The 18,996-nt window shown below is 28.0% G+C and overlaps 9 protein-coding genes across 9 annotated transcripts in view; 2 read left to right on the top strand and 7 right to left on the bottom strand.

The window, feature by feature from the left end:
* The window catches only part of LOC145757970 (uncharacterized), a 98,246-nt gene extending 83,024 nt beyond the window's left edge, over positions 1-15,222 (top strand). The window contains exon 14 of the mRNA XM_082572481.1: positions 15,213-15,222. Coding sequence (XP_082428607.1) covers position 15,213 — 1 coding nt within the window. The 3' untranslated portion in view covers positions 15,214-15,222. The remainder of the gene's footprint in view (positions 1-15,212) is intronic.
* On the top strand, positions 95-792 carry LOC145758054 (uncharacterized). Its single transcript, XM_082572486.1, has 3 exons — positions 95-176; positions 385-485; positions 556-792. Exons 1-3 carry the CDS (start codon positions 130-132, stop codon positions 765-767), a joined length of 360 nt encoding a protein of 119 aa, XP_082428612.1. The 5' UTR covers positions 95-129; the 3' UTR covers positions 768-792.
* On the bottom strand, positions 940-1,895 carry LOC145763697 (L-seryl-tRNA(Sec) kinase-like). The gene has a single exon (XM_082575202.1). The coding sequence runs from the start codon at positions 1,885-1,887 to the stop codon at positions 940-942; it is 948 nt and encodes a 315-aa protein (XP_082431328.1). The 5' UTR covers positions 1,888-1,895.
* LOC145758022 (androgen-induced gene 1 protein-like) lies at positions 2,166-3,884 on the bottom strand. The gene is made up of 6 exons (XM_082572484.1): positions 3,455-3,884; positions 3,123-3,257; positions 2,840-2,941; positions 2,644-2,756; positions 2,396-2,544; positions 2,166-2,324 (listed from the first exon to the last, which is right to left on the bottom strand). Exons 1-6 carry the CDS (start codon positions 3,590-3,592, stop codon positions 2,287-2,289), a joined length of 675 nt encoding a protein of 224 aa, XP_082428610.1. The 5' UTR covers positions 3,593-3,884; the 3' UTR covers positions 2,166-2,286.
* On the bottom strand, positions 3,895-8,978 carry LOC145757938 (NACHT, LRR and PYD domains-containing protein 2-like). Its single transcript, XM_082572477.1, has 12 exons — positions 8,836-8,978; positions 8,693-8,759; positions 8,372-8,515; positions 8,222-8,265; positions 8,090-8,117; positions 6,254-7,992; positions 5,935-6,108; positions 5,578-5,736; positions 5,164-5,325; positions 4,711-4,872; positions 4,404-4,565; positions 3,895-4,317 (listed from the first exon to the last, which is right to left on the bottom strand). Exons 1-12 carry the CDS (start codon positions 8,923-8,925, stop codon positions 4,264-4,266), a joined length of 2,985 nt encoding a protein of 994 aa, XP_082428603.1. The 5' UTR covers positions 8,926-8,978; the 3' UTR covers positions 3,895-4,263.
* Positions 9,143-11,350, bottom strand: LOC145758038 (androgen-dependent TFPI-regulating protein-like). The gene is made up of 6 exons (XM_082572485.1): positions 11,175-11,350; positions 10,897-11,010; positions 10,247-10,348; positions 9,967-10,079; positions 9,562-9,710; positions 9,143-9,396 (listed from the first exon to the last, which is right to left on the bottom strand). Exons 1-6 carry the CDS (start codon positions 11,304-11,306, stop codon positions 9,362-9,364), a joined length of 645 nt encoding a protein of 214 aa, XP_082428611.1. The 5' UTR covers positions 11,307-11,350; the 3' UTR covers positions 9,143-9,361.
* Positions 11,458-12,240, bottom strand: LOC145763045 (rhodanese domain-containing protein CG4456-like). Its single transcript, XM_082574728.1, has one exon. The coding sequence runs from the start codon at positions 12,208-12,210 to the stop codon at positions 11,722-11,724; it is 489 nt and encodes a 162-aa protein (XP_082430854.1). The 5' UTR covers positions 12,211-12,240; the 3' UTR covers positions 11,458-11,721.
* On the bottom strand, positions 12,321-13,298 carry LOC145760921 (rhodanese domain-containing protein CG4456-like). The gene has a single exon (XM_082574544.1). It carries the CDS (start codon positions 13,269-13,271, stop codon positions 12,753-12,755), a length of 519 nt encoding a protein of 172 aa, XP_082430670.1. The 5' UTR covers positions 13,272-13,298; the 3' UTR covers positions 12,321-12,752.
* LOC145757954 (mdm2-binding protein-like) lies at positions 13,387-15,926 on the bottom strand. Its single transcript, XM_082572478.1, has one exon. It carries the CDS (start codon positions 15,884-15,886, stop codon positions 13,421-13,423), a length of 2,466 nt encoding a protein of 821 aa, XP_082428604.1. The 5' UTR covers positions 15,887-15,926; the 3' UTR covers positions 13,387-13,420.
* Positions 15,927-18,996: the final 3,070 nt, after the last annotated feature.

The raw sequence follows: 18,996 nt of genomic DNA, 5'->3' as shown, positions 1-18,996 counted from the left end.
AACACAAAATAATATTTTTATCAAAGCATTTAAAATATTTTGACAACACTGACATCACGTGATCTGCCACGTGTGATTGTAAACAAATAATGATAAAACCTGATGTTTCCTGTATAATAGAAAATCTAAATGAATTTGCGAAGCAAAAACAAACGAACTGAAAGTAGAAAACGAAGGTAATTAACAATAAATTATTTCTTAAAAACAACCTAATTTACATATGAAAATAAAAATATATCCACTATGAATAGTAGTTAATTAAAAGAAAACAATAATTTTTAATATACTAAATTGTTGCCAACAAACATTCTTAATAGTTTTTTTTTACCTAAGTAAAAGCTTATGAAGTCATTTAAATACGTATTTTTAATTTTCATTTAATAGGGGTCTATGGAAACCTAAAATTGATCAAGATTTATCAACGAGCGATTCTGATTCTGATAAGATTGAAACAGATATAAAGAAACAAAATTCAGAAAATACAAGTAGGTCTAAAATTGTCAATATCAATCTTATTTTTAAAGATCTACAAATTAATTAATAACTTTTGTGCAGAGCCCCCTACTTTACTTCTTGTCTTTATCCTCATTATATTTTTGTCTGTTGCTGGCACTGTATTTACTTGCTGTGAAAACTATAAAGCACATCCTGATTGCAGCGTTGTTAACCCAAAGTGTATTCAATTCACCAAAAACATGACACTCAACTTGAATAACCTATTAACAAGAACTAAAAATTTATTCTGGAATACTACAGAAGAGCTCTAGCTTTGTTTTTTACAGCAAAATATTGTCATTGTTAAAACAAAAAATAAATTTCTTACTATGTATTATTTTGCATTATGTTTTTGTCATTTTACTATTATATACAAACGAATAAATTAAATATTTTTATTTTCCATTGCAATATTGTTTTCAAAAAATTATGTAAACAAAATTACTAATGCAATTTGGTTTGTTCATTTAAATAAGCATTAAACAGATTATTAACTTTTTTATTAAGTAAATCACTTTTTAAATTTTGATCAATAAAATATGAGTCAACATTAATATCTTTAATATCATTTAAAACTTTTGTTTTTAATTCTAACAGAAATTTATAATTAAGTTTTTTGTTAGTTTTCATAATATTGCCAATTATTTTTCTTAATAAAATATCAGATTGGTGCTTTACATTATTTATGTTAATTAATTTAATTTTCAGTATTTCTTTTTCATTTACTTTAATTAAATGCAATGGATTTTTAAAAGTGTTGTTTAACATTAAATATATTTTTTTTGTATCGAAATCAGGCAAAGATGAAGTAGAAACAATTTGAAAAATATTTTTCTCCCAATTGCAACAACCTGGTATTTCCATTTGTGCATTTATTCTTAAAAGAGAATTCAACAAAGAAGTTTTCCTTTTTTCATCATGTTCTCTCTTATCAATTCTGCCCTTGCATATATCAAATAAACATTGGGTATAGATAATAGAAAATCCTGTTGAGTTTGCTTGGGCTAGTTTGTAATATTCATGCCTCATACCACTGTATTGCATATTATCATCAATTAAAAACAGAACTTTAACTTCAGAAGTAACAGAAGTTAAACCTTTACATTCAGACACCAACTTTCTGGCTTCTTCTAGATTTATGGTTGATTGAATGTTATCGTTTATTTTAGTATCAATATTACACTTGCACAGTTTAATAAGATATTGAACAAATTCAACAATTTTTCTTCGTTCCTCTTTTAAATTTGTTTGAGTTTGGTCAATCCACTGAATAAGTTGATCATAACAAATATGAATGGTTTGAAAATCCGAGTTTTTTTTGATTTTTAATGATAAGGTAGTTTTACCAGAGCCAGGTAGTCCACATAAAACACAAATACTTAAAAGGACCATTCCTTATTCTTAAATCTGTTTGATTAAAAACAAAATATTTTAATTCATAAATCAGTTTTATTAAAACAAATTCTTAGAATTTTATAAAATGCTTTTATCTGCCTAGTGATTATTCATTAATATTTTTTATCCAATAAAAAGCATAAAATTAATGCTAAAACAACAATATTGCATAATATATAAAAAAATTAAATACTAACATATAATATTTAAACAAAACATTGAAGAAACTTAATATAAACTAAATAGCCTAACTAAGTTAATAGACTAGTACATGCATAAGGAATTAAAAAATAAAATTTGATACACAAAAGTATATACAATATTTTGATCATCGTACATTAATTAAATACAAATTTAACACTTCAACAAATTTAATTTTAACACATATCAACAAGCTTATGAAGATTTTGTTTTTATTGGTTCTTGATAACTTCCTAAAAAATAAAAATATGTTAGTATTTCATCTATAAACAAAATCTGTTAAATTTATTTATTTTTTTTGTACCTGTTATTTTATTGCAATATTCCCCAAATAAATATAAAACTCCAAAGAATGAAAGCAAAATAGTAATAAAGAAGCAAAAACTTGGTGTACTTAAAACGCCAAGAATTGGATAAATCCAATATCCAGTGTTAGCATGTATCACAAAAATCCTGAACAAAAAAAAATTGAAGAATTTTCTATTTGGTAATAAAGTATATACCTACAGCAAATTGTGATGTTTTTTTAATTAAATCAGAACAAATACTAACCAACATAAATATAGAAGTGCGAATGACCAGGATACCAGTAAACCATATTTTCTTGCAGGATATTTATGCTTTAACATTCCTACTTCAAAAACACTAAGCAGTATTGAGGAATGCTAAAGGTTTAATGGAAGAATTTTATTAAATGTCTATACAAAAATTTATTATAATAGGCCTCTGTAAATTTTATATTACTCACCATAACGTGATTACAAAAAACCGGAATAATTTTATCCAATTTTGCTGGGTAAACCAGTTCTCTGTCCACCATAAAAATTCCCCAAAAAGTTGAAAAGACAAACTAAATATAAATTATGGTAAAAATTTACATTAACTATTAAAAAAAATCCCAATTTATTTAAAACGAATGGTAAACATTAAAAAAATTTAAATAATAATTAATGCAGTAACAACAAGTTAATATTTTTGAAATTCTAAAACGATAAACAAAAATAATTTAAATTAATATTGTTAGTACTTACTATTGTAACAGGAAAAGCTAATGATGCCAAATAATATCCTCTTATTCTAGATATTTTTGCTGCCACTTTTTTGTATCCTAAATGAGACAAAATGTCAACCAGTACACAAAGAGTGAACAAAAGCATTTGAAGAGTCTAAAAAAAATATTAAATTAATATATCTAAAATATAACTTAAGTAAGCATTTATGGCAATGTATCTACAAAAAAATAATCTAGGACCTATAAATAACATACTACTTGGTGTATATATAAAATTGAAGCTAAAACATATTAAATTTCCGTTAAGATAGTTACCCATATAATACAAATATATGTTGAAGTTAAACCTACCATATTTATAAATGTCAGAAATTTCCATGGGCCTCCAAATGTTAATTTTCTTGTAGGTGAAACATAAATTCGATACATCACCAACGATAAAATATTCCATATAAACCCAAACAAGTGATATACAGTAGCTAATTTCATTTTACAGAATTTCCTATTTAACTTTATTAAAAAAATCTAAAAAAAATTATGTTGCCTTACTTGGTACAGAATTAAGTAGAATCAGTGGAAATTTAAAATACCTAAACATTATTGAAGAAACGTTGCATAAGAAACTTTGTAAGCACACCAATTAGAAAATAAAAAAGTAAAGAATAATAAACATAATTAAAGAACTTCAATTACAAAAAAGCTTGGAAATAAAAACAGTGCTAATAATGAACTTTTCTGAATTTTATATATAAAAACTATGCATATATAAACTATTACTGAAGCTGTACATAATGAAACTACAAAATATTAAAAAATTCAAAATACATAACAAAGGTACAGACTCTATAAAATTTCTATACAATCTCTATACAAAAAGTAAGTGTATATATACCAATTAAAAGTTGACATATAGGTAAATTTTTCTATTAAAATATTAAACAAATTACACGTTAAAATAAAATCAAATTTAGGTTTGCCATCTAAAAAATAGATAAGAAATCTAATCGAAAGAAGAAAAGGTAAATTAGAAATCAAAAAAGGTAAACTAAATATAAAACTTTTTTAAAAATCTAATCTATTTTATATAAAAAACGGGCAAGCAACCCGCAAAAAACAATTGTAACCTGATTAACTATAAATTTACAACAATTGTTTGTTTTTCATTTTATTTCTGGTGAATCACTGCCTTCAATTGGCAATGAAAGGTCTAACTCCTAAAAATATTGAACATAAAACAATTTTAAAAATCATAAAATAAAAAAAATTAAAATAATTTTTTCTTGTTTTTGCGATAACTTACAGTTTTGTTTTCTTGCTCAGAAATGGCTTGACACAAGATAGTTTCTCCTTCTTTGGTTAATTGACAACCAAAGATTTCCAACCTTGGTATGTTTTTTAGGCATGTTGAAAAAGATAATGCTCCCTCATAACCCAAATTATTCAACTTTATTGACACCGAGATCTAATCAAAAATATTTAAAAAAAAATTTACTGTATCTTTTTTTTTTTCACAAAAAAAAATGAAAATTTTCAATAGATAAAAACTAAACATAGAATTAGAAACTTCAAATATAAACTTTAGTTTAAGACAAAATAATAGTACGTACCGGGTTGGATAGCTTTTTAATTGAATCACATAATTCATTTGCTCCAATATGAGTAATATCACATTCATCAATAACCAGATGCTTAAATTTTCCAATCACATTTGCTAAATATTTTGCTCCAATATCTCCAAACTTATTCTCTGACAAACTAAGTTTTTCCATCTAAAATGTAAGTAAATTTAAAAAGTATAAATAAATTTTTTAGAAAAACTTTTTATGGTTATTACTTATATTTATTTAAGGCTATTAAACCATGGCAGAATTTTCTTATTTACCAAAGACTCTATTTTTTTAAAGAACATAAATTCTAAAGTGTATATCTATTTAAACAAGCTTTAAGATACAAAGATATACTACAACACTAGTTAACAAAAGCAGCATTTATCTTTAACAAAGGCAAAAAAGCACATTCACGCAACTTAAAGTTAACAAAAAGTTTCATAAAAACAATACCGGATTCTCCAAATTTAAACATCCTTCACACAAAGCACCAACTCCAGCTGAAGTTATTTCACAGTTGACAACTTCTAGTTTTTTAAATTTATTAATAACTTCTGCTAAAAATTTGGCCCCATCATCCCCAATAGGGTTTCCCGAAAGACACAACACAGTTATCTATCAAGTTAAAATTACAATCATTCAATTTATTTAATTAAAATTTTAAGTTACTTAAACCGTGACTAATTTTAACAAAAGAACAGTTTTTTTCTTAAAAAGTATGTTTAATCTTTCTATACAGTAGAAGCCTTGGTTTAAAATATATTTAATCCATAGAAAATATATTTATAAATAATCAAATTATAAAATAATGAAAAAAGGCAATATATTATAATATAATTTATCTTACAAATTATTTCTTTTACTTACATTGGTCACTAGACTTTTGCATGAAATTGTAATTGGTTTAATTCCTACTGAGGTAATATCACAGCAGTTGACGTAAAGCTCATTAAATTTGTTCATTGTTTTAGCCAATTCTTTAGCAAACTCATCACCAAATCGAATGTACCCCAAATTCAAGTTAATCTAAAATATTAGTAAATAGTTTTTTTATTCATTATTAATGTCAACATTAGGTAAATATTAATATAATCTGCTGAATGGCAACCCTAACTTTGAAACATGACATATTTGTTAATTTTTTTTTAATTATCACATAATTTAATGTCTTCATGTCTTGCTTCAAACTTAAACCTAAAATATTATCAGAATGAAAAAAGTTACTTTAATATTAGGTTGCTCTTGAAGGGTTTCCATTAATTTATGTAAACACTCGATAAATTTATCTTCCTCAAAACTGTTTTGCTCAAAATTTGCCTCTGTTATACTGGGCCAAATTTTTGCCAAAATAGCAATATTATCTAGTGTGACTGCATAATCATTTGAAAAAACTCGAACCTAAAAAAAAAATTTAAAATTTCTATTATTAGAATCCTGCTACTAAAAAAAAATAAAGTACAGCCAACCCTTGTGTATTAATATATAAAAAAATCAATGTTCAATTACTTAAAAAGTTATGGACAATAAAACAGAAAATATTAACCTTTACTTTTGGAGAACTTCGAATGATATCAACAAATTTTTCCAACTCATCTCCTGCATAATTCAAATCAAATTTTATATGGAAATCTCTTTGCAGTTTTTCGAAAACATAAGAAAGATGCACATAATCACTTGGTAGAAAAATACCCATTAAACGAAAAACTAAATTATCTTTAGTCAGGCAAGTCACTTTATTTAGTTGTTGGCCATCATATTGTGCTTCATATAACAAAGAACAAATTTGTAGAAAACTTTTAATTTGATCTTCAATAAGAACTTCTGTATCTATCTCAAATTCTTCAAGGTAGTTTTGTAGGATTTTAACGTTTTTGGAACCAATATTGGAAGAAAAAGAAAACTTTAACCTAATTTGTTTCATTGTTTTTGTATGACAAAAACCAAATAAAAATCTGGCAACATATTCCCATTTTTTATCAAAAAGATAATCTTTAACATAGTCGATAAATTGGTTCTGTAAGTCATCTTGAATAAGGTGAACCGCAGCAAAAAAATGTTGCCAAATAAAGTGTAAAAAATAACTGTATTGGTCCTCCTTTAAAATGTTTTCATCTGAATTTAAAGTGCTAGTAACAAAGGTATTTAAAAAGTTCTGAAGAGATAAACAATTCGCTTTGGCCTCTTCAAAATCAGTTTTACTAAAAATTGTTTTGTGCTCCCTTAAACCTAACCAAGCTAAAGCAGTAAGATCCTTTAAAATTTCATTTTTGACTTTTTCAGAGTCAGAAACATGGCTTGATCGGCAAAAGCTCTTTAACACTTCAAGTAGAATAGAAGTAGTGGTATTACTTATGCTCTCCAGGGTTTTACACACACTTATGCAATGAGCAGGAACAGAACAAATTTCTGAAATGCTCGGTTGTAACTCAAAATACTTTTGCACTTTTTGAGATTGACTACCGCATAATTTCTCGCAGATTCCTTTTTGTGCATTTTTATTTAGACCAACCAGTCTAAGTATAAACAGAGGTCTAAGAGATGAATTTAAAGAAAACATTTCTCTGGGTCTGGAAGCAAGAATTTTTAAAGCACGAGGCAAAATACTGCCATTTAAAATATTTCCAATGAAATCCTCACTGCTGGCATCTCCGGAAGTTAAATGTGTATTTAAAAAAGGATCTACGGCCACGGGTAAACCATCAAACAATATTAACACTTCCTCGTTGTTCAAATCTGAAAGATCATGTTCGTTTGCCGGTGTTTGGACTTTCCCCTTTAAATCAGAGTAGTCAACTAGAAAATGGAAAAGACTTAACTCCTTCTCGAGTTTAACCTTTTTCATGTCGATATAAAACAAAAACTTAATATTTGACATGAAAGGATTTTGTTCTGCTATTTTTTTGATAAAAGCTTTTATAAACACTGTTTTTCCAGCTCCTGCAGGGGCAATAAGTCCAACGATATTTCCCTTTTCTTCTATTATTTTAGATTTTGCTTCTGTTTCTTCCATGTGTTGGTATTGTTCATCTGCAATGGATTTAGCTTTGGAAAACATATCTTTGATATCTATTGGTGCTGTTGAAACATAATTCAACTGGTAAGGCAATGATTTTTTGGTTTGCATTTCTTCTGTTAAATTTTCTCTAAAAAATTCTTGCTCTACTCCTGTATTTTCCATTAAGGGCACTATTTCCATATCTACAAGTTTTACTCTCTTTGCTGAACTGGGGTCAATTTCAGACATTAAAGAAGCATTTTTCAAAGATTCTGCTTGAAGATTATCTAAGAAAGAGCAAACTTGACTAACTTTTGCAATACTTACTTTATATCTCAATTAAAATAAAAATGAATAATAAAAGTATTAAAAAATATATTGTACCTTTCCAATTTGAGCCTTGGCCACTCCCCTAAAAAAATTTTAGTTATTTTTTTATTAAAAATATAAATCGCAGAAAAAATTAACAACCCAAAGTTTTAAATTAAAATTAAAATGATAAAAAAATTTTATTACCGAAGTTTCTTCATCAGAGATTTGTCGTTTTCGAGATTTAGGTTCTTAAAAAAATTATAAAATTTTTTTTAAAATTTAGTAATAATTTTATTTAAATTTAAATTTTTAAAATTTATAAAAAATGATCTGGAAATGGTAAATATATTTTACCTGTTTGTTTCACTTCACAGCCAATTTGTGCATCTTTGAATTTCCCACCCTGAATAGAAGTGGAATTGTCTTGTTTTTCGATAACCTGTTGTTGAACAACTGTGGGATTATTAACATGTTGTTGGATGATGTTTAAATTTACAGCTGAAAAACAAAAAAATTAAAATATTTAAATTATGAAAAAAATTTTACTTACATAAAACTTGAGTAACCCATATATAAAATAACACAAGAATACATTTATGGGTTTTAAAAAAATTAGATTTTCTTTTCAATATTAAATGTTTTATATACATTGACAAAAACTGACAAGCCACTCACGATTTCCTGAGTTTGATAAAGTACTGACAATTTCCATTAAAGGTCCTGTCAAAGGTTGTAAAGATACCTAAAAATATTTTTAAAGAAATACTTTTCATCAGCCAATAAATGGTTAAATTTTTTAATTATAACTTTAAATTTACCCCTGTGTCTTGGTTAGATGTGGAAGCAACAACAGGGAGAGGCTCATTTTCCTCACTTGAACTTTCCTCATTATTCTCATTTTCATTCATATTAAAAATTATTTAAACTAATGCAAAATTCATTCAATTTTTTATAAACTTAAAATAAGCTGAAAAATGGCAATAATATTGTAAATAGGTTAACACAGAAGATTATAAAGTATAAATGAGGTTATAATAAAATACACCAGGTTAATGGATATAAAGAATAATATAAAGACCAAAAAATTTATTTAAACTGATTATTAATTCATAAAATCTTCACGCATTCGGATTAAAAAAAGTATAAACATAATTTAAAGAAGAACACATACAAATTAAACAAAGTTAAAAATAATATTAAGCAGTACAATATCATGTATTTAAAAGCAGTACAATATCATGTATTTAGTACAATATCATGTATTTAAAATATATTTGTTTTTTGGTAGGCGATAATAGTCTACAATAACTCTAGTATGGTGTTTAAATAAACTATTAGCAATATCTATCGCGATTTTTTCTTATCTTCTTTATAACAACCTAAAAAATAGAAGTTAAAAAAATATTTAAATCCAGACGAAAATTTTCATTTTTTAAAATTAAATGCATAGATAAAAAAAAACAATGTGCTAAAAACACAATTTATTAACCATGAATTTTATGTTACTTGGTTTCAATTTTTCTACCTATGTTACAGAATATTACCTGTCATATTATTGCAAAATTCCCCACACAAATAAAACATGGTGCCAAAAAGAAACTGCATAATTAGGAACACAACAAATCCAACAAAACTAAACCCATCCATAAATGGGTAAACCCAAAAATCCGCAGCAAACTTGATCCAAAGAATCCTATTTGAAATAAGTTTTTTTTTTAAAGTTGAGTAAATTTTTAAGGTTAGTCACAATTTTTTTACCCAGATTGCAAAAATCAGAGTTTTTTATTAAAACTTAACCAAAGAAAATATTATTTTAAATTAAACATGTTTTTAAAATTTTTTTTAAATGTTTACAATATCACATGTCTAACAATTTAAAATACTTTACAGTACTTTAACTCACAATACATAAATACTATATAATCTAGAATAAATTAACATATACTTACAATGCCAAGTAAAGTAGCCCGAATATGAAACTTAATAAGAATCCTACTTTTCTGCTTGGATATTGCAGACCAACAACAAATACTTCAAAAAGGGTTACAAGTATGAAAGTATGCTGAAAAATTCATTTTAAAATTATTTAGATAATGTTAATGTACAGAAATTTAAAATAGGTTTTTGTTACGTACAAATATAAAAAGGTTAAAAAAATAAAATAAAATTTTTACCAATTCGTAAAACAAATGCAAATATAAATGTTAGCTTAACAGAAATTTTACCTACCCAAAAATGATTTGCCAATTTTGGAATATACAAATCATTTGCTAGGGGGTGTATAAGTTCACGATCATACCAATAAATTGGCCAGAATGAAAAAAACACAGTCTGTAAAAAAAAACAAACCTTATCCAAAACACACAAATCAAGGTTACTTTTTTGTATAAATTAGATTAAGAATTACACAAGTGCAAAACGTATAACACAGAATTACCAGATTCTAGTTATTTATTTTGTGTAAATAAAAATAATAATTTTTTTTGTATATATATATCTTTATCCTTGTGGGAAAGTCGAATGCGCGACTTAAACATAGAGTAACATCAGTTACTCCGACCCAGTCTCGAGTTGCCAGTGGCAGTTTGGGATATTATAAATTATAATTGCCCAGTAATTATGCCGCTGATTAAGTGCTGGCTCAGCAGGAGTTCGTACCATTTATAGCGCCTTACTCAAGGGCGCTACAGCATAAGATCAGTGGGGATTGAACCCACGACCCCATGTGTGGTGTAGCAAGTGTTCTTACCACTACACCACGCTGCCGGTTAAATAATGCACCTAACTATTAGCTGATTTTTATTAAATATAATATATATATATATATAACAGGTTTAATTTACTTAATCCTAAAAACTTTTAAACCAAAATTTACATACCAGGCAAGTTGGAAATATAATAGCAGCATACAGACTATCTTTAAATCTTCTTATTCCTTGTGACTTTGAAATATCATGAAAGAGACATAATAGAAAATAAACCAATTGGAGCCACTGTGAAACAATTACAAAAAAAATTATACAACAATTTTAATTCCTTTTTTAAATTAAAAAAAGAGGTGCACTATATTTTAACAACCAAATTCTATGACAAATATTTAGGTCTATTTTTAGCTGTATTTGATATTAGTTAATTAGATTTACGCTCCTTGACTTACCATGTTAATCACTGTCATGAACTTGAGTTCCCTTCCATATCCCAGTGAATAAATATCAACATAGCGATAATAAGAATATAATGCACATATCGATTCAATAACAGCAAAAATGTGGAAAACTAATATTTTCATGTTTAGTTAATTTAACAGAATTTAAACAAATATTAATTTACTTAAAAAATCTGAAAATGAAATAAAATTATTACCCTTAAACCGCAATCAAATACTTTACTTTTAAGAAGTTAATAAATTTTAACTTTTCCTTTCACAATAAAGTGGTGAATGTTTCTGGAGCAGCATTTACATTTACCTTATCACATCATTAAATTAAAATACAAAAAAACACATCAAAAATTTCAAAAAATTGCACAAACCTTTAACAAAATTGCATAAATTATTTGAAAATTTAACAAAACAAAATTGCATAACTTAATAAAAATTAACGGAGGTATTCGGAAATTGGTAAAATTAAATAAAACAAAATAATAATGTCAAAAGGGCTATTGTGGCAGCTACCATACTAAAAGCAATCATAATTTTTTCTTGATTATCCAGTCAAGTTTTTTTGCCATTCACTCCAACCTCCGATATAATGTTTCGATTTTGAAAACCCAAAATGTTGAGCAACTTGCAAGCCCCATGTGCTCCGAATCCCACCCAAACACATAACAACTATATCTTCATCTTTCCTCGGTTTCCTTACTCCGAGTTCTTTCTCAAAGTCGGCTGGATGTTTAGCCAACATTTGGATAATGTTACCGATGGGAATATTGACGTAACGTTTGGCAGGAACAAAACCATCTGCAACTTCACTCTTTTCACGTACGTCGATCACATATACTTTGTCATTGTCGACAATATTTTTAAATTCCTCTCCTTCGACAACATACTCGTTCCTTTTTTCAACATGAATCCATTCACTAAAATAACAGCATGGTTGATTGATTCCAATAACTGGTTTTCTTAAGACAATCCTTGGATGATACAGAAGGTTTTTGTTTAAAGCTAGAGGTATAATTCTGCTTAAGGCCGCCATATTTAAAACTATTTGTTTCTTCTATTTTAGTTAAAAACCTGTAACAATAAAGAAAAATTAAATACAATTTTAGTAAGTTTTTTAGTGTTTTATATAAAAACTTAAGTGGTTATTATACTGATTGCTTATATACTAAAAGGTGGGCCTTTGGTAGTAAATTAGCTATTTAATATACATACAAAAATCAAGCAGTGGTTAAAAAAATAATATTTGCTCATTGTTACATACATAAAAATCTTAAAATACATTACGAAAATTAAGTTTGGTTTTGTTTAATTTAAAAAAAAATTCTTACTGCAGTCTGGAAAAAAAAAGCACCAAATTTTACAGAAAATTGTTTCAAAAAGGTTGGAAAAATTATGCAATTTCCCAAGTTATTATGAATTTAAATAAAAAAGGATTTAATGGCATTGTATTATGTAATAGGTTCTGAAAGAATTTGTTAACCCACTAGACCTTTGACCAAACAAAAAAAAAATTGAAGTTAAAGCAATATTACAGCCACAATGTCGAGTTTTAAAAACCAAAAAATTATATTTTTTTTATTTATCCTGATTTTCCCATTCATTCCAACCTCCTATATAATGTTTTGCTTTCGAAAACCCAAAATGCTGAGCAACCTGAAATCCCCAGGTGCTTCGAATTCCAGCTTTGCACATGATCACAATATCTTCATCTTTTTTCGGCATCGGTTGGTTAAATTTTTTCTCAAAATCGTCAGGTTCCATGGTTAGGGAACGAAAAATTTGACCAATTGGAATATTTACATATTTTGTGGCCGGAACACGACCTTCTTCGACCTCAAATGGTTCCCGTACATCGACCACATACACTTTATCCTCTTTTAATGCTTCTTTAAAATCGTCCAGGTGTAACGTGTATTCTTTTCTACTTTCTCTTGTAATCCATGAACTGTATTGCCTGTTTATTATGCATAATGATTGTGTTTGTTTTTGTAATAAATTGTTGTTCACAACAGCATTTTGACAATAACTAAATTGTTGGGTTGGTTTGAATCGAAGTCTTGTAATAACACGCAAAGAAGCACGACCTATTAACATATTTTCATATAACTTATATTCATTCGATCTATAATCTAAAAAAGTTAGAAAACATGGGTAAGAAAATATGTATATAATTATATTGGCAGTAAGTGTAAACAACAAGTATAAAACATACAAATAAAATTTATTTTTATTTTTAGTCAAGGCTAAGTTTCTATCTCAAATGATAGCACTAGTTTTACATTTTCTTGAACAGTTCTTATCATTGTATTTTCAAGGCCACGAGATGATTTAAGATCCTTTAAAAATGCCATACTAACATTATACAATCTTTTGGCACATTGGTTAAATTTGGGATGCTTTTTGTCTATGTTGTGTTCACCTAACGTTGAAACAACCAGCTCTTGCAGGCGCTTTTTATTGTCTTTTACATAGGTTTTCTGTAAAAGTTTGCGCTCAGGCTGTTTTGGGGCTTTGGGAGCAACTGTTTTTTGTGAAGCTGGTAAAGTAGAAGTAGAATAACATATTCGTTTTTTTGCCGAAATTTCTTTGGGTTGTTTGGTTGGTGTTGATGATCGTAACGACATGTTATGAACACTTGGTGATAAAAGTAAAGATTTGGCGTCTGGTGCTTTAGATTTATTCTTTTTAGGTGTTGATCTCAAAATCATGGAAGTAGTGGGCACTTGAGACAAGCTCTGAGTTGCTCTTCTGTTGTACATCTTCTCGGCCATTTTCTGCAGCTTCTTTTTCTTCCCAGGAGTATGAAAAGGATTTTTCTCAGGGGAATCACAAATATTCATGGTGGCAGGTGAAGGTACCTGAGACTTAGAACCAACAGAATAGGTTTCATATTTTACCAACTTCTCCATCAGTCTTCTGCAATGTCGATCATCTTTTTCTGAACCTCTAGCATCCACATTGAATGTGAGACCGTGATAAGATGAAGCAATCGCTGATGGAAAATCTTGAAGTTTATCTATGGATGGAGCATTATTGTTTAAACATTTGTTTTGTATAGAAGATAAACTGGAAAAAACTTTTTTTGAACCTATCTTGTCAAAACATTTCATAATATCCTCAGAGCCAATTCCAATCGTTGATGACAATTTGATTTTTGAATGGTTACTGGTAGACCATGGTTTTTCCGCTGACAGATTTTTTTGTTTTTCCAAATTTTTAAACTTTTTTTCACGATTACGAAGTGCGGCTAATTCAGGAAGGGGGTCAACATTTTGTTCTGATTTTTTAGGAATTTTTATGTTTTCTTTATCATTTACATTGTATAAATTTTCAGCAAAATGTTCTTCAAACTTTTTAAAACATTCAATGATTAACAATTGCATTATACTGGGAGTTATTTCTTCTGAATTGATCTCCATATACTTTTGAATAACATAACTAAAAAATTCACCAAATAGTTGGTCATGTGCGAATATTGCATCTGTATTTACACGACAAGTAGAAACTGGAAAATGTGTGTTCTCTGTCGAATTACTGCAGGAATTATATTCTTGTTGCAAGACAAATCCTACTTCCTCATCATCAAGTACATTTAAAACATGACAATGAAAATTAAGATTACCATCATTTGTATACAGATTACAATTTGTTTCAGTTTGTGGAGTTACGATCATGTGCATGTATTTTGCAGGTTGGTTAAGTTTAAAAGGTGGTAGTGACATGGATTTTGGTGTCTTTAAAACTGCCTTTTTCCATTCTTTAGTACCTAATTCCGAACAAGGTGAAAATTCTTCGTCGTTTAAAATGTAAGTTAAACGACATAACAACCCAGCATTAGAATGTTCACTTAAAGTTTTGTGTAAAGTGTGACCGGACTTATTTTGCTGATCGCATGTCATCTGAAACACCGTATCACCAAAAAGCATTAACGGAATAGTAGTAGTGTCAACTATTTCTAATGCCTTTAATATGTGCCCAATCCAAACAAAGTCCTTAACTTCTTCATCAATGTTATTTAAACTTCTTTCCATACACAAAATCGGAGTAACACAGTTATGTTTTGTAATTTCAAATCCAGGTAAGAAGGAAACATCAACCATATCAGGACTCCAAACTTCTATTGAACCTTTCCAAATTCTTGTGCTATTACCTAAGGGTTCATGTTGCAATAAACTATAAATTTTTTCTGATGTTCCTGATATAAATCTTGATGCTAATGATAATTGTTTGTTATTCAACAACAAATCATCTGCAGCAATTAGTTTAACATCAGCCAAGTGCCATGATTTTAGTTTTTTCAACGCACCGAGTAAATTTGAATTTGATTTTGCACAGTTTTCGGGTACAGTAGAAATATACCAAAACACATCGAGCAAAAAACATCCAGGAGGTGGAAGATTGTCGGCTAAAGTAAAAACATAATCAGCAATATGAGTTTTTGAAATATTTTTTACTAGACTCGTAATGTCACTATCTTCTGTTTTTTGATGCCATGATATATCTTCATTTTTATTTAATGATTTGACTGTTAAACAAATAACTTGAAACAAAGTTTTTGATTGATTTAACGTTAAAATTTTACAGACATCAGGTTTCAATGTGCAATTAGCAAAATCATGAAAAGGATTAGAATTTTTTTCTTTTTCTTCTTTGAAAATGTTTGATATCAAACCAGGGTCTTCGTATAAAATCAGAACATAATTGTTCATAACTTTTATTAATTTTGTTAAAAATTGGTTAATAATTGTACCTGCTGACAGCCTGTTATGTAGACATACAATTAAAAATATCTGAACAATTTTAGTTTAATTAGCTAACTATTTTTTATATTTTAATAAAACTATAGTCCTGATAGTCAGAGATATTATTTTTAAACAAACCATACATAATACAAAATAAAGCAAGGGTGCTACTGGTACTAGGTTACCAGTCGTCATATTTAAGCTGTATTTAAGGCACTTATTTCTAACGTAGCTTTACATATAATAATTTACTGCTGCTTATAGTTTATTGAACAAATATAAACGAAATTCTAACATGAAATTTATTGTTTACAACAAAATGAGAAACGTAATCATTTTGCATGTTGCATCTTTACTGCAGCATTAAAATAAAAGCTGTAACCTATACATGTCCAATATCACCATGTCGTGTTTATTAACTAAGTTACGTCAAAAAATATGTCGACAAAAACAAAATAAAAGCAACATTAAAAACAAAAAACAAAAACAAATACGTTTAATTTGTAAATTATATAGCATTTTTGTTTTGGCGGTATGTTTTTTTTTCTTGTTGCAGGTTTACTATCGGAATGATTTAAGAATTTCGGTAGCGGATGTTTCAAAGAGTAATAAATAGTACAGTCCAAAGAAACTTAACAAAGAAAAATTGGACACAAAATGCTTTTGCAAATTAGTTTTTTTAGATTTCCGTGGAGGTTGTAAGAGATTGTTTCCGTAAATCTTTTTTAAACATCCCCTTAATAAAATTTCGAAATTCTCTATCGCGCCAGCTGTATATGATTGGATTAAGTAACCTAAATACACAAATTTAGGTGTAACTTATTTATATTTCTAAGTCATTTCAATTTAGAGACAACTAAAATTTTGAACAACTCAAGCCGATAACAACCCAGCACTAGAAAAACCAACTTATACCAATTTTTATTTCGTTTAATTTTGAACACTAAGCCGGGTTGAGTTGCCATTGGGTTGTTTTGTCTTCAGATTAAACGGTCCAAATAGGCTTCGGGTTTAGTTGAACGTTTATTATAAAAAGTGTATTGTTTCGAACGGGTAAAGTTAGTTATTTACAGATGCTTTTGTTATTACAACTTACCGATTGCACATAGAAACAAATGTAGTAGCAACAAATGGAACTGGATTAGCGCAGTGCAAAATTCCACAGTAGAAAAGCACAGATACAATAAATAGTGGAACTGTTAAACGAAATGATTATCTTTTATAAATAACAATTTAAGGTAAGCAAAAAAAATGTGACCTTACGCATTGTAAAAGTAAAGCTTGCTTGCATTATTGAAATCATCTCGTATGCTTTTACATCCTTTCTGTTCAATGTACCGACATGTGAGCGATTGTTAGTTAAATGTCTACTTGCACCTGAACGTTTGTAAATCAGATAACCACAAACAAGGCCAGATACAAGCTAAAATAATATTTAAAGTTAGGTATGTCAATCTACCTAATTATTATTTATTTAATATCACCGGAACTAACCAGTATCGTGAACGGAATTAAAATCAATCCCGCCATAAGCACGTAAGCTGGACCAGGTGATGTTACACCAGAAATATAAGTTTTCAGACTGACAAAGAAAATAAAATTTGTGACAAAGTAAGTGTAGATCATATATTTTGGAAACCAAACTGAAACAAAAAAACAATAATATAGAAACATTAAAATATAGTCCTAAGTATAAATCTAATTAATTCTCTATTACCAGGTATAGTTGAAACAAATAAAGAGAGTCCCCAAACTATGGCAAGTGCAATTAATATGGTACGATTGTTGAGTGACTTATATTTTATGGGCCATTTGATTGCATACAAACGTTGTAGCCCTAAAAAAGCCAGATGATACAAAGAACTTGTAAAAGTCAGCATATAAAACATTCCAGCAGCAATGGCAATGTTTGATCCTTGAAGTGACAACTGCTTTATATTGATTTCAGCTGGGGTGGATCGAATAGTCCATGAAAAGTTGTAGGTTACAGTAGTAAGCACAAGAATGGCTAAATTTTATAAGAAAATATAAATCTTTATACTTGCAGGCGTAAATTTAATTTAAATGTATTGTATGTTAAATAAATATAATTAGATAGTACCTGTAAGACTATCTGCAGCAGCCAGGGAAACTTTTGCAGCACTCCGTTTAACATTTCTTTTCGAACCCACAAAATTAATAACAACCAAAGTGTTTGCCATTAAAATACTTATTGCAAGTAAAACATAGCAAGATATAAACACATAGGCAGCTGGCATACAACAGTAGCTATTTTCTAACAACGTTACGTTTGGTGATAAAGTCATTATTGACTGATCACAGAAAGTTGGAAATCCACAAAGTTTCGATATTTCTTTAAAAGGGCCATTTGTACTAACATCGCTAATTTTTTCGCCAGAAGCACCGTAGTTAGGGTCATCATAATAAGGGTCATCATAATATACCCGTGCTGGAATAAAGTCGTTATATACACCATTCGGCTCCGTAGGATAAGTTAGATTTGAGTCGTAATCGTATGACATTGCTTCTTTTTTAAATGCCTAATTTCGCCTGGATTTACTGCAACTAAAATGTGTCTGAACAACAAAAACTATTTTATTGAACTACTGTTTATTAATAATTAATTGCACCATCCGCTATATTTAATGCCTAATAAGACAGGTTTAATGTAACATGATAAATGTTTGTTTTTTATTGTTTTAGTTCCTAACATGAGCCATTAATTAAATTTTATCATTACTAACTAGTAACTAATTGCTTGCAACTATGGTAAAGCAAGTATTTTTTATATATAAAATTACAATACCAAAGCATTTTATTTCACAAAACTTTAATGTGCATTTATTAAATAACCCTTTAAATAAAAAACTCAAACTTTTATTGTTAGATCAATTTATAATAAAATGACGACACTTCGACAAAGCAATTCATATCGAAACTAAACTTTTCAACAAAATTGGATTATTAATTAATTTTATTTGGTAATTTTGTTTACATATTTTTTAAATCTTTGAAGTTAAGGTAGAAGATGTATTACTGCTTGAAATTTTTTTCCGTTCAATCGATTTTTTCAAACT

Source organism: Corella eumyota, chromosome 1 (assembly GCF_963082875.1).
Source record: "Corella eumyota chromosome 1, kaCorEumy4.1, whole genome shotgun sequence".
Classification (NCBI taxonomy): Eukaryota; Metazoa; Chordata; class Ascidiacea; order Phlebobranchia; family Corellidae; genus Corella; species Corella eumyota.
This window is presented reverse-complemented; position numbering and strand designations above follow the sequence as displayed.

Coding starts and splice junctions, on each gene's coding strand:
- LOC145758054 (XM_082572486.1), top strand. CDS start 130: ATGAATTTGCGAAGCAAAAACAAACGAACTGAAAGTAGAAAACGAAG. Junction 177..384: donor ACTGAAAGTAGAAAACGAAG/GTAATTAACAAT, acceptor TTCATTTAATAG/GGGTCTATGGAAACCTAAAA. Junction 486..555: donor ACAAAATTCAGAAAATACAA/GTAGGTCTAAAA, acceptor ACTTTTGTGCAG/AGCCCCCTACTTTACTTCTT.
- LOC145758038 (XM_082572485.1), bottom strand. CDS start 11,306: ATGAAAATATTAGTTTTCCACATTTTTGCTGTTATTGAATCGATATGT. Junction 10,080..10,246: donor AATTGGCAAATCATTTTTGG/GTAGGTAAAATT, acceptor TGAATTTTTCAG/CATACTTTCATACTTGTAAC. Junction 9,397..9,561: donor ATTTTGCAATAATATGACAG/GTAATATTCTGT, acceptor TCTATTTTTTAG/GTTGTTATAAAGAAGATAAG.
- LOC145757938 (XM_082572477.1), bottom strand. CDS start 8,925: ATGAATGAAAATGAGAATAATGAGGAAAGTTCAAGTGAGGAAAATGAG. Junction 5,737..5,934: donor AAGAGCAACCTAATATTAAA/GTAACTTTTTTC, acceptor CTAATATTTTAG/ATTAACTTGAATTTGGGGTA. Junction 4,873..5,163: donor GTTTAAATTTGGAGAATCCG/GTATTGTTTTTA, acceptor CTTACATTTTAG/ATGGAAAAACTTAGTTTGTC.
- LOC145758022 (XM_082572484.1), bottom strand. CDS start 3,592: ATGAAATTAGCTACTGTATATCACTTGTTTGGGTTTATATGGAATATT. Junction 2,545..2,643: donor GCACTTCTATATTTATGTTG/GTTAGTATTTGT, acceptor TTTTTTGTTCAG/GATTTTTGTGATACATGCTA. Junction 2,325..2,395: donor ATATTGCAATAAAATAACAG/GTACAAAAAAAA, acceptor TTTATTTTTTAG/GAAGTTATCAAGAACCAATA.
- LOC145760921 (XM_082574544.1), bottom strand. CDS start 13,271: ATGTTAATAGGTCGTGCTTCTTTGCGTGTTATTACAAGACTTCGATTC.
- LOC145763045 (XM_082574728.1), bottom strand. CDS start 12,210: ATGGCGGCCTTAAGCAGAATTATACCTCTAGCTTTAAACAAAAACCTT.
- LOC145763697 (XM_082575202.1), bottom strand. CDS start 1,887: ATGGTCCTTTTAAGTATTTGTGTTTTATGTGGACTACCTGGCTCTGGT.
- LOC145757954 (XM_082572478.1), bottom strand. CDS start 15,886: ATGAACAATTATGTTCTGATTTTATACGAAGACCCTGGTTTGATATCA.